We start from the raw sequence: 12,678 nt of genomic DNA, 5'->3' as shown, positions 1-12,678 counted from the left end.
CTTATACCATTTGTCTTGTTCCTGTTTGTGATTAGTATCAAGAAAAAGACAAATGATTGTAAGGTTTGAAAACTGGTGATTACGTGGTGACAGTGTAGTTTCGAACCCAGGACGGAATCCGTACTTAACTGGCAATGTCTGATCCAAAATGTGTCACTAATGATGCTAATGTTACGTAGAATATGTTGGATTTCCGAGGTCATGCTGCCATTTCCAAGGTGACGGACATGTCATATTCCGAATACTGACCTGTCACCTGTTTGGTTTTCACCAACAATACATTGACAGGGAAGATAATTACCCATTGGCTCATTCAATTACCTGTCTCCGGGTAACAACCACAACGTCAGTTGCTGAACTGAGGTCTCTGCGAGAGCTCCTGGCATGGGTAGAACCAGACAAAACAGATTTCATTTTAAGTAGGGTGGGATGGCCAGTGGATGGTGAGTTTGAACTAAATCGAACTGAATCGTTGATCAGTCTCTCGGATAATTCTGTGGACCGTTCAGACTCGTGGATCCCATTCTCTGTTAAAATATGATTAGGTCTCCCTATTGCTAACAAGGGCCTGCGGCTTTTAATTCACCAAATCTTGACCAGTTCAGAAACAACTAAAACCACAGGCAATATGTTTACTAAACTTTAATTGCAGAGACGTGGCTTGAACATAGTTCCAAGCAAGCTCAAAATACATCATCAAACAGCAGGTGTAGATACGACAGCACAAGCCTTGTCCACCCTCAAGGGGAGATAACCGTTCCTCTTTGGGTGCATCTTCATGACATGACACAAACCTTTACAAGACATCTTCTGTATTTGTACTTAATTAATTAATAGTGACCTATTGCATATACACATTGTCACATGCAGTTACGAACATGGTCGAGTCATTTAGATGTGTTTAGTCTTAAACGAAATCCTTAATGTAATTACTGCTCATATATACTGAGAATACAAAATAACAGAACAGATGTGAATAACATGGTTTTGCATATTTCTCACCTAACCATGGATCACTGAAGATTATTCAACAACATCTAACCAAGGAAAGCATAAGACTAAATTTACCCATGCTTATTATTAGTATTGCATTCAGCAGTAGAGACTCTATCTATCTATTGGTTCTCTCGTTTCGAACCATCAGTATATACGGTTAATCCCCTTAAAACTACAACAACAGAAATCACCTCACTGGACTCACGATATGGCTTGATCAGCTATATTACTCATTAAACTTACATCAAGTTCACATTTATTACATATAAAGTTCATGAGCGGAAGCTGTACCGTAAACCGGCACTCATCGACATAAGATAAGAATCTAGTTTAGACAACGTGCCGGATTGTAGACCTGATGATAAATGTTCAGGCCACAGACGGGACTCCGATTTTATGCTAGTGTTGACATCTTGCCGAAATCGATAGATGCCGGTTTTGACAGCTTCCACTGTATAAATGTGGCATATACTATTCTGGAATGCTTCAGGCCACTTCTCGATTACCCAACCAGATATTAGACAGAATTAGCCAGGAATTGGTCTTTTTATCAGAAACGTTTCGGTCAATTAATGAAGGCGTCGAACATCATACACCGTTCTCATACATGTGATGCATATCCTAAAACATTTTTAACATTGTGTTTTGATAAATATTGCAAACACCGACAGTGGCATCTCCACCATAAAGCACCATTATATCGTCACCACGTCTAACATCGCGGGAGCTTACATGGAACCGGATGCCTACAAAGGAACCTCTCTAATCCAGATACTGCACTTGCTACCGAAACACTCCGGACATATGGGGGATTCACTTCGGTGGTGTCCATATTGCAAAATACAAATTCCCAAATGGTTTGTCCAGGTGTATAAATTGTCAGATAACCAATATCCGGATTAGCAGAGTTCCAGTGTCTACAGTAAGGCTAAGTACATGTACTAGTATGAGCGTTGTGTCGGCTACAAAGGACGGTTTTGTGGGGAAATGAAAGCACATCATATGAATCTCTAGGCAGGTCTACATCCAAACTTACATATCTTGTATATATAATATATATGCACAATATCATCAGCTCTGTGGCACTACATGTGAACGTTGCATTCATACTAAAACCAATACGTGATGCTCCAATTATAGCTTGCACCGGAACGTCTCGTAGACGTCCAAGAAAAAGCTCCACTTTGGTTAAGTTATGCTTATCATTACGCATGTGGAATCACAGAGTGGGAGACTTCTACAGAAAATATCGACAGTGTGCACGTTCTCAAGCAACAGTGAAAATGTGAATACATTTATGTGACGTGAAAATATGGTGACGTAATCTACGCCATTATGATCTGGATGAATATGTACAAAACGTCATACATGACGTTGCAGGCAGAAGAAATGGTAATGGGAACTACCGTCTTGTGGACGATAATAATAACTTATTCTTCAGTCGTCGTCCATCTTAGAACAATCGTCAACATGAGATGAAATAAAGAGGATAAAGTGAGTTTAATTTTACGCCGCACTCTGCAAAAATAAGGAGGATGTCATCACTGAAAACGTCTAATTTCCAATGCTTCTCAAACAATACACGATATTCCTATTATTACCATTATCAACATAACGTCCGTGATAACAGACGTTTCGTCTCCAGCACCAGTTCCAGTAACACTCAAACAGGTCCCACGGACCATTAAAGCTCAATCAGGCCTCGGGATTATTTCCTATCACGCTCAATATATAAGCGTACTTCGCCATTAATATTATCAACATCCAAGCGAATTTGTAAATCAAACATAATCGCACAGCCCGTATATCCATAATCTCAAACTCAAAATATAGACATACCCTTTAACGGCCTCTTCACAAAATGTAACATTCATTATTGTGTAACAGGTTTTTTTTACAGTGTGAGAGTATTACGTCCATTGAGAACAAGCTAGCTACGTAAATCTCCATCATCAGCACCAGTGTCATACGGAAGGGCAGAAAGGACGAATATACAAACATTCTACATTTACACATTTGTGCTGGGTTTCTACATAGATTCCACGTGGATTTCTTGGAAATCCTTAAAACTGTAGAGCAAGTTCACCACCTCTGTGACATAACCTTTCAGAATGAAGTGTTACATTTTTCATTCACGTGCATTCTTTCTATGATTTTGGCACATACTGATTATCGTACACTGAACAATGCAAAACATACAGTGAGTATTGCCCAGGTTTCCACAGCCTACGGGAGACTAGAGAGGACACAATTGAGCAAAAACGAAATAGCGATATTCCTACAAACTGGCAGTTACGGCTTTACAAGAAAGGCTTGCAGAAAACATTCGGTGTTGTTCATGATGCGCACATTGACACTATTCGATATTAAAATGTCGGTTTGACAAATAACATAAATAGCATTTCCTAATTATAATAACATCATTTCAGTATACCACAATCAACCATCCACACTTGGAATATCACACGCCTTCGGACTGAGTATTGCAAAACGCATGCAGAAATTATATCGTAACAAAGATTCGAAGCAAAGGCGTTGGACTTTGGTACCATGCTAATCGAGACGTAGCCTAATTTAACGACATGCAATATTATACCGTAGTCATGGCGATGGTGGTACATGGCAAGAAAGGCGGATACTTTTTTATTAAAATAATCGCCTTCATCTCCTGTTGTTTTTTTCTGGCAGGATGAGCTTGAGCCAATTCATATGATGCTGATTAACGTTAGATGGAAATGAAAATAAATTAGCCTGAAAAGAACAGAGGTCTGTGCCTCTTAGACTGGCCTCATCTGTTTGGTCGGTGTAGTCGCCATGGCGTCTCAGCAACGTCTACAAAGTTACAAACGTCCTACACTGGACACAGATATGGACAATGGGCATCTAAAACATATTTCTATGATGTGACATGATTCACAGATGCTTTCTCTATGTCGGTGCCTATGTTGACAATCCTAATCATTAGGACTGGCATAAGTATCGATAATCGGAAATATGGCGGATAAGAAAAATTATCGATTTGAAAATTGTGATATCGATACCATAACTTTGGTGAGAGAAAATGAGGTTTCAAATTTTCAAACAGTATACAAATTTAAGACAGTTACTCTATGTAAAACCATAGCACAACTCGCCAGTGAAGTGAAATATTTTGTCTTCAATATTTATCGATAATCGATGTTTAGTAATTATTATCATTGATCTCTATGATATTTATCAATAGCCAGTCCTATTTACCATATTACCACAGTAACATATTCCTCATCCATGTTTAAGATAAATTCCCCACATCATCTTGCGGAATCATTTGCAAATTTAACACTTTCCTGAAGATTAATTTCACACGTCATTTTTAGACGCATATTTATTGATACCTACTGCATCGCACAGCTGGAGAATAACAAACACTATGTATCCAATAAAATCACATAAATCGTTCTCTCTGTTCTGAAAAGTATTACGGATGAACCCTGATCATCTCAATACCCCCAGAAATCCGGACTGGTTACAACGAATACAACAAAAATATTTCGGAACATTATGTACACAAAAGAAATAAATAAATATGGCAATTACTTACATTATCTGATCAAGAATCAAACCAGTATGAGTATTTTCTCTGTCTGGCTCACAAGCCAATAAAATATGCATCGATCTTTGAATAACACAAAACAAAGGAGAGTCGTCTGGCCAAGGATTATAATACTGTATATTCAACGAAAAATCACAATATGGCCAATATTTTCCTTTAAGGCTAAAAAGTGTAACAAAGGGCTAATTTAAGGTGCAAAGACCAAAAGGCGACCTGTGAACTAACGTACAATTACAACCGACGTGGGATACAAGTGTTCGGCACTAATGTGATTGGTGATATAGAAGAAATAAACATGAAATTATGAGGATCACGTGACCGGATATAGATGGCGCAGCGTCATGGAATCTGTTCTGTAAGGGAAACTGAATGCGCGCTCCAGAGCACTTGAGCCAGTCATTAGCTATGGATTTTGGATAACCGCGTCGACCGCGCATCTTCAGGTCGTAGAATTCCCAGTACTTTTGGCCTTGGAAGAAATACGTCTTTTCTGAAAAAAAACCCACATGTTCATGTACAATTGCTCATTTGTTTTTATGCAGACTTACCTTCACAAGTGGAATAGGACATGATAATACGTTTCACATAAAGTTAGTGAGTGAGTGAATTTAGTTTTATGCAGCGCCTAGAACACTATTCCATCAATATCACGATAGGGGGCACCAGAAATGGGTTCAGGTGTACCCATGTTGGGAACGAAACCGACTCTTCAGCGTGACCAACTGAACCAAAAGACTACCCCACCGCCCCATAATGGTTGGAGACATCGCAACCTGCACAGAAGGAGGGTATCAAAAGAGGACCTTGCTACCGAACCTTGATATCACCCCACCAAAACAGAGGCGTTACAAGGTAATACTTACTATCCCAGTACTGGAAGGCGGCATCGATGGGGATGGGAATACCACGCCAGATGCTCATGTCCCGGGGGTAGTCGTACTCCACGTAGGTGTTGTTCTCGTCTAGCTTCCAGTACATGTCGCCGCTGACCAGGTAGGTACGTTTATTGAACCCCCAGACAAACACTGTGTCGATCTTCTTCACGTCAGGGGGAATACCCAGCTCTGTGATGGGGCGTCCTTCCTTCGGGTAGCCCGCTTCCAGATAGTTGGCGTTGAATACCCAGTGCTTGTCACCTGAAGGTTGATATTTAGATAATTAGAGAACCAGAATGTCTGAATAGCTCCTTCGTTTTGGGTTTGTATGTTTGTTTTTGTTGTTGTTGTTGTTGTTGCCTCAGAGAAATATTCCAGCTCTCTGGTCACGGCCTGAATATAATCGAGTCTGGCTCAGTCTATCAGTCTATCAAAAGTATGAGCATCGATCTACGCAATCGCAACTGGGATACGATGACAGGCGAGTTGTTCTAACAACAAGTACCATGTTAACAATCTGGGATCGAACCACAGGCAGACATTTCAAACAGGACATTAAACCAATGAGAGGACTGCTAAAGTAACACAGAACGTATATGCTTACCAATCTAACTTACAGTCGGAAGTCGGCCAGGTATTAGAGGTAACAGATAACAAACACATAGTCTCTGAGAAGGCATAATTTTGAGAGAATAACATGACAACTGAATTTCAGTTATAAAAGAGCTGAAGGAGATGGTGGGAAATTCATATCTGCATTTCAGAAAAGTCTAGACTTGCTTCATCTTTCGCTTTAACTTTGTGGCAAGTGTTATGTTGAAAGGGAAATAACGTGTTATGTGGACTGTGTGAAGGGAAATACCGTGTTTGTGGTCTGCTTGACAACTTGGAAGAGCATAGCTCGTTCCCACTAGCAGTGGACCACAGAAGAGCAACATGATACCATAATTATCCAGGTTGTATCAACAAAACAATCTTATCTCAAGCCAACCCCGAATTACTCCATGTTTTTGTTGCCTCGATTCTGTATTTGCAAGCGAGGTGGGGTGAGTTAAGGTGCTACGTTGCAACGACATCATTTCACTCATTGTCATTGCAGCCACATGTGGTTATTGGAATTAATTGTTTCAAACTCACCTGAGAAGAAGACTATTTTCCCGTCAGTCGGCCTTTCATATAGTGCGTCTATGTGATCAACAGAGACCGGCAGCCCGTACCAGAACTTGTGTATGTGGACTGGGTCCCGCAATATCTTACGCGAGTCCAAGCGCCAGAAAAACTGAAAATGAGGACATACAAACCTATGTATAAATTAAACATTACAGCAATGTTTCAAGTCGTTGTGTTTTCAGGTTGGGGATGCGAATGAGATATCTGGCTTAAATTCAGATTAAAAATGTTATTTAACTCTGTGCAATGTATGTAGAAGACTCGAACAGTTGTAGGTACGTTACTGGATCCTGATTTACTGTTACATATGCATTCATCATTGGTTTTCTCATTGTCTCACCACATATAAAACTTTATGTAACATTGTGTTTGGTATTACTGAAGTCTAGCAATATTCTCCATATACCCAGGCCGGAGAGTGAGGGAGTGAATTAGATTTAACCCCTCTTTAGCAAATAATCCAGCAATATCAGGGCGGGTGACACCAGAAATTGGCTTCACATATTGCATCCACCTGGGGATCGAACCCAGGCCTTTGGCGTAACGAGCAAACGCTTTAACCACTAGCCTACTCCACCGTCCCAAAGGCCAGGTAGACCCGTTAAAATAACCAGGACATTGTACCGGGTGATCAGGCCCGCGGGCTTGGTTGACACGTCATCACATCCCAAATGCGTAAATCGAGCTCACGACGTTAACCACTCGTATGTCTGGTCCAGTCTCGATTATTTACAGACCGCCGCCATATAGCTGGAATGTTGTTGGGCGCGGTGTTTAACAAACAAACAAAATCCTTTTCCCCCTCACCTTTCCGATGAAGAGGCACACCTCCTGCCTAATGACAGTGATGGCATCAAACGAGTGGACACACGGGTCAGCGGGCTTGGATGTGTCAATGTCCACCGTCGGGGTTTCTTCTGTTGGTTCCTTGTCCTTGGTAACTGTGGCGTTTGTGATAACCTTCACTGTAGGCCTCTTTGGAAGGTCTATAGTCTTGAACCCTGTAAGTGCAAGTTGGTAAGTTGATCAACAATTACAGTGTTGCAAAGACCCTTTTCGGGATCAACAAGTCTTCCTGAACCTCCGTATTTCCCTTCCAACCAACCGTTTCTGCTACACAAACGTCCAGAGTGAAGCACGTCTAGGTTCACGCCTGAATTTCCATTTTCATTTGGACTCCTGTTTGTGCATTAAGGAACTGTTTGTTTCTATCGGAATTATAAATTGCACATCTAAGCGTTAGTCTGAGCACTGGTGGTAAATGAGCTGAAACCAGCCCCTTACTGTATGGTGATATAATGTACCATTCCAAAGAAGTAGGTTCACGCCTGAATTTCCCTTTTCATTTGGACTCCTGTTTGTGCATTAAGGAACTGTTTGTTTCTATCGGAATTATAAATTGCACATCTAAGCGTTAGTCTGAGCACTGGTGGTAAATGAGCTGAAACCAGCCCCTTACTGTATGGTGATATAATGCACCATTCAAAAGAAGTAGGTTCACGCCTGAATTTTCCTTTTCATTTGGACTCCTGTTTGTGCATTAAGGAACTGTTTGTTTCTATCGGAATTATAAATTGCACATCTAAGCGTTAGTCTAAGCACTGGTGGTAAATGAGCTGAAACCAGCCCCTTACTGTATGGTGATATAATGTACCATTCAAAAGAAGTAGGTTCACGCCTGAATTTCCCTTTTCATTTGGACTCCTGTTTGTGCATTAAGGAACTGTTTGTTTCTATCGGAATTATAAATTGCACATCTAAGCGTTAGTCTGAGCACTGGTGGTAAATGAGCTGAAACCAGCCCCTTACTGTATGGTGATATAATGTACCATTCCAAAGAAGTAGGTTCACGCCTGAATTTCCCTTTTCATTTGGACTCCTGTTTGTGCATTAAGGAACTGTTTGTTTCTATCGGAATTATAAATTGCACATCTAAGCGTTAGTCTGAGCACTGGTGGTAAATGAGCTGAAACCAGCCCCTTACTGTATGGTGATATAATGCACCATTCAAAAGAAGTAGGTTCACGCCTGAATTTTCCTTTTCATTTGGACTCCTGTTTGTGCATTAAGGAACTGTTTGTTTCTATCGGAATTATAAATTGCACATCTAAGCGTTAGTCTAAGCACTGGTGGTAAATGAGCTGAAACCAGCCCCTTACTGTATGGTGATATAATGTACCATTCCAAAGAAGTAGGTTCACGCCTGAATTTCCCTTTTCATTTGGACTCCTGTTTGTGCATTAAGGAACTGTTTGTTTCTATCGGAATTATAAATTGCACATCTAAGCGTTAGTCTGAGCACTGGTGGTAAATGAGCTGAAACCAGCCCCTTACTGTATGGTGATATAATGTACCATTCCAAAGAAGTAGGTTCACGCCTGAATTTCCCTTTTCATTTGGACTCCTGTTTGTGCATTAAGGAACTGTTTGTTTCTATCGGAATTATAAATTGCACATCTAAGCGTTAGTCTGAGCACTGGTGGTAAATGAGCTGAAACCAGCCCCTTACTGTATGGTGATATAATGTACCATTCAAAAGAAGTAGGTTCACGCCTGAATTTCCCTTTTCATTTGGACTCCTGTTTGTGCATTAAGGAACTGTTTGTTTCTATCGGAATTATAAATTGCACATCTAAGCGTTAGTCTAAGCACTGGTGGTAAATGAGCTGAAACCAGCCCCTTACTGTATGGTGATATAATGTACCATTCAAAAGAAGTAGGTTCACGCCTGAATTTCCCTTTTCATTTGGACTCCTGTTTGTGCATTAAGGAACTGTTTGTTTCTATCGGAATTATAAATTGCACATCTAAGCGTTAGTCTAAGCACTGGTGGTAAATGAGCTGAAACCAGCCCCTTACTGTATGGTGATATAATGTACCATTCAAAAGAAGTAGGTTCACGCCTGAATTTCCCTTTTCATTTGGACTCCTGTTTGTGCATTAAGGAACTGTTTGTTTCTATCGGAATTATAAATTGCACATCTAAGCGTTAGTCTAAGCACTGGTGGTAAATGAGCTGAAACCAGCCCCTTACTGTATGGTGATATAATGTACCATTCAAAAGAAGTAGGTTCACGCCTGAATTTCCCTTTTCATTTGGACTCCTGTTTGTGCATTAAGGAACTGTTTGTTTCTATCGGAATTATAAATTGCACATCTAAGCGTTAGTCTGAGCACTGGTGGTAAATGAGCTGAAACCAGCCCCTTACTGTATGGTGATATAATGTACCATTCAAAAGAAGTAGGTTCACGCCTGAATTTCCCTTTTCATTTGGACTCCTGTTTGTGCATTAAGGAACTGTTTGTTTCTATCGGAATTATAAATTGCACATCTAAGCGTTAGTCTGAGCACTGGTGGTAAATGAGCTGAAACCAGCCCCTTACTGTATGGTGATATAATGTACCATTCAAAAGAAGTAGGTTCACGCCAGAATTTCCCATTTCATTTGGACTCCTGTTTGTGCATTAAGGAACTGTTTGTTTCTATCGGAATTATAAATTGCACATCTAAGCGTTAGTCTGAGCACTGGTGGTAAATGAGCTGAAACCAGCCCCTTACTGTATGGTGATATAATGTACCATTCAAAAGAAGTAGGTTCACGCCAGAATTTCCCATTTCATTTGGACTCCTGTTTGTGCATTAAGGAACTGTTTGTTTCTATCGGAATTATAAATTGCACATCTAAGCGTTAGTCTAAGCACTGGTGGTAAATGAGCTGAAACCAGCCCCTTACTGTATGGTGATATAATGTACCATTCCAAAGAAGTAGGTTCACGCCAGAATTTCCCTTTTCATTTGGACTCCTGTTTGTGCATTAAGGAACTGTTTGTTTCTATCGGAATTATAAATTGCACATCTAAGCGTTAGTCTGAGCACTGGTGGTGAAACCAGAAACCAGCCCCTTACTGTATGGTGATATAATGTACCATTCCAAAGAAGTAGGTTCACGCCTGAATTTCCCTTTTCATTTGGACTCCTGGACCCCGTTTCACAAAACTCTCGTAAGCCTAAGGTATCGTAACTTTTCTCGTAGCATTTGTACCTGGCATACTGTAACATAGGAGGTGGAAATGCTACGAGAAAAGTTACGAGATCTTAGGCTTACGAGAGTTTTGTGAAACGGGGCCCTGTTTGTGCATTAAGGAACTGTTTGTTTCTATCGGAATTATAAATTGCACATCTAAGCGTTAGTCTGAGCACTGGTGGTAAATGAGCTGAAACCAGCCCCTTACTGTATGGTGATATAATGTACCATTCAAAAGAAGTAGGTTCACGCCTGAATTTCCCTTTTCATTTGGACTCCTGTTTGTGCATTAAGGAACTGTTTGTTTCTATCGGAATTATAAATTGCACATCTAAGCGTTAGTCTGAGCACTGGTGGTAAATGAGCTGAAACCAGCCCCTTACTGTATGGTGATATAATGTACCATTCCAAAGAAGTAGGTTCACGCCTGAATTTCCCTTTTCATTTGGACTCCTGTTTGTGCATTAAGGAACTGTTTGTTTCTATCGGAATTATAAATTGCACATCTAAGCGTTAGTCTGAGCACTGGTGGTAAATGAGCTGAAACCAGCCCCTTACTGTATGGTGATATAATGTACCATTCAAAAGAAGTAGGTTCACGCCTGAATTTCCCTTTTCATTTGGACTCCTGTTTGTGCATTAAGGAACTGTTTGTTTCTATCGGAATTATAAATTGCACATCTAAGCGTTAGTCTGAGCACTGGTGGTAAATGAGCTGAAACCAGCCCCTTACTGTATGGTGATATAATGTACCATTCAAAAGAAGTAGGTTCACGCCTGAATTTCCCTTTTCATTTGGACTCCTGTTTGTGCATTAAGGAACTGTTTGTTTCTATCGGAATTATAAATTGCACATCTAAGCGTTAGTCTGAGCACTGGTGGTAAATGAGCTGAAACCAGCCCCTTACTGTATGGTGATATAATGTACCATTCAAAAGAAGTAGGTTCACGCCTGAATTTCCCTTTTCATTTGGACTCCTGTTTGTGCATTAAGGAACTGTTTGTTTCTATCGGAATTATAAATTGCACATCTAAGCGTTAGTCTGAGCATTGGTGGTAAATGAGCTGAAACCAGCCCCTTACTGTATGGTGATATAATGTACCATTCAAAAGAAGTAGGTTCACGCCTGAATTTCCCTTTTCATTTGGACTCCTGTTTGTGCATTAAGGAACTGTTTGTTTCTATCGGAATTATAAATTGCACATCTAAGCGTTAGTCTGAGCACTGGTGGTAAATGAGCTGAAACCAGCCCCTTACTGTATGGTGATATAATATACCATTCAAAACAAATAGGGGATATTGGATCTACAAAATTAATAAAATGCAAATGATAAAGCCAAGGAGGAAACAGATGATGAAGAGAAATCAGGGGGAAATGTGACAATTTATTCCATTCGTTTCACCTGTAAGGATATGTAATACTCTTTCTCGTATATGCACTGGCAAAATGGAACATCCCCTATAATTTTATAATAGTATATATACGGGTATTACAGTTATGTATTTGGCAATATTCCCAGACTGTTATATCGTTGCGATAGAATCCATCTGTCACTTGAAATGACTTCAGACCTAAATGGTCCATATCATTCTCAGTCTAAGGAAACTTAGTCTCAATGTTATTCGTTACACTCCACCACTGACTAACAAACCCTAGCAGGAGGCCGCGTCAGGCAACCTTTGAGCGACCTATGACCGTCAAATCAATAGCGAGACGGTCATATAGACAATCAGACAACGGCTACTACTTAGGGACACAGATCTCTCCGCTAACTACGATCCGCAGAAAATACAGATATTTGACCTGCAGTGTATACGCCTTGGGGTTTATACTGACATAGTTACCATTAGCTAATATTTCCGCAAGATGACATCCTTGAACATTGCGAAAAACACTGTTTTCAGGGACAGTTTACTATGTTGTCATGGTTATAACGTGCGCCGTGTGAATCGCCCAGAAGCGATCGTACGCTAAATAGCAATCGGAATCGTTCGGGTACGAACCTTTTTCGAGATAAA

At 40.4% G+C, this 12,678-nt stretch overlaps 1 protein-coding gene across 1 annotated transcript in view; it reads right to left on the bottom strand.

Moving 5' to 3' along the window:
• Positions 1-627: 627 nt before the first annotated feature.
• Positions 628-12,678, bottom strand: part of LOC137298114 (matrix metalloproteinase-17-like) — a 55,771-nt gene continuing 43,720 nt past the window's right edge. Inside the window, exons 6-9 of the mRNA XM_067830215.1 lie at positions 7,441-7,634; positions 6,601-6,742; positions 5,452-5,724; positions 628-5,078 (exon numbers count right to left, since the gene is read on the bottom strand). Of these exons, the coding sequence (XP_067686316.1) occupies positions 4,852-5,078; positions 5,452-5,724; positions 6,601-6,742; positions 7,441-7,634 (836 nt within the window). The 3' untranslated portion in view covers positions 628-4,851. The remainder of the gene's footprint in view (positions 5,079-5,451; positions 5,725-6,600; positions 6,743-7,440; positions 7,635-12,678) is intronic.

The sequence above is a fragment of the Haliotis asinina genome, chromosome 1 (genome assembly GCF_037392515.1).
Source record: "Haliotis asinina isolate JCU_RB_2024 chromosome 1, JCU_Hal_asi_v2, whole genome shotgun sequence".
Taxonomy (NCBI): domain Eukaryota; kingdom Metazoa; phylum Mollusca; class Gastropoda; order Lepetellida; family Haliotidae; genus Haliotis; species Haliotis asinina.
Note: the sequence above shows the minus strand (reverse complement) of the source record. Positions and strands in the feature narration are given on the sequence as shown.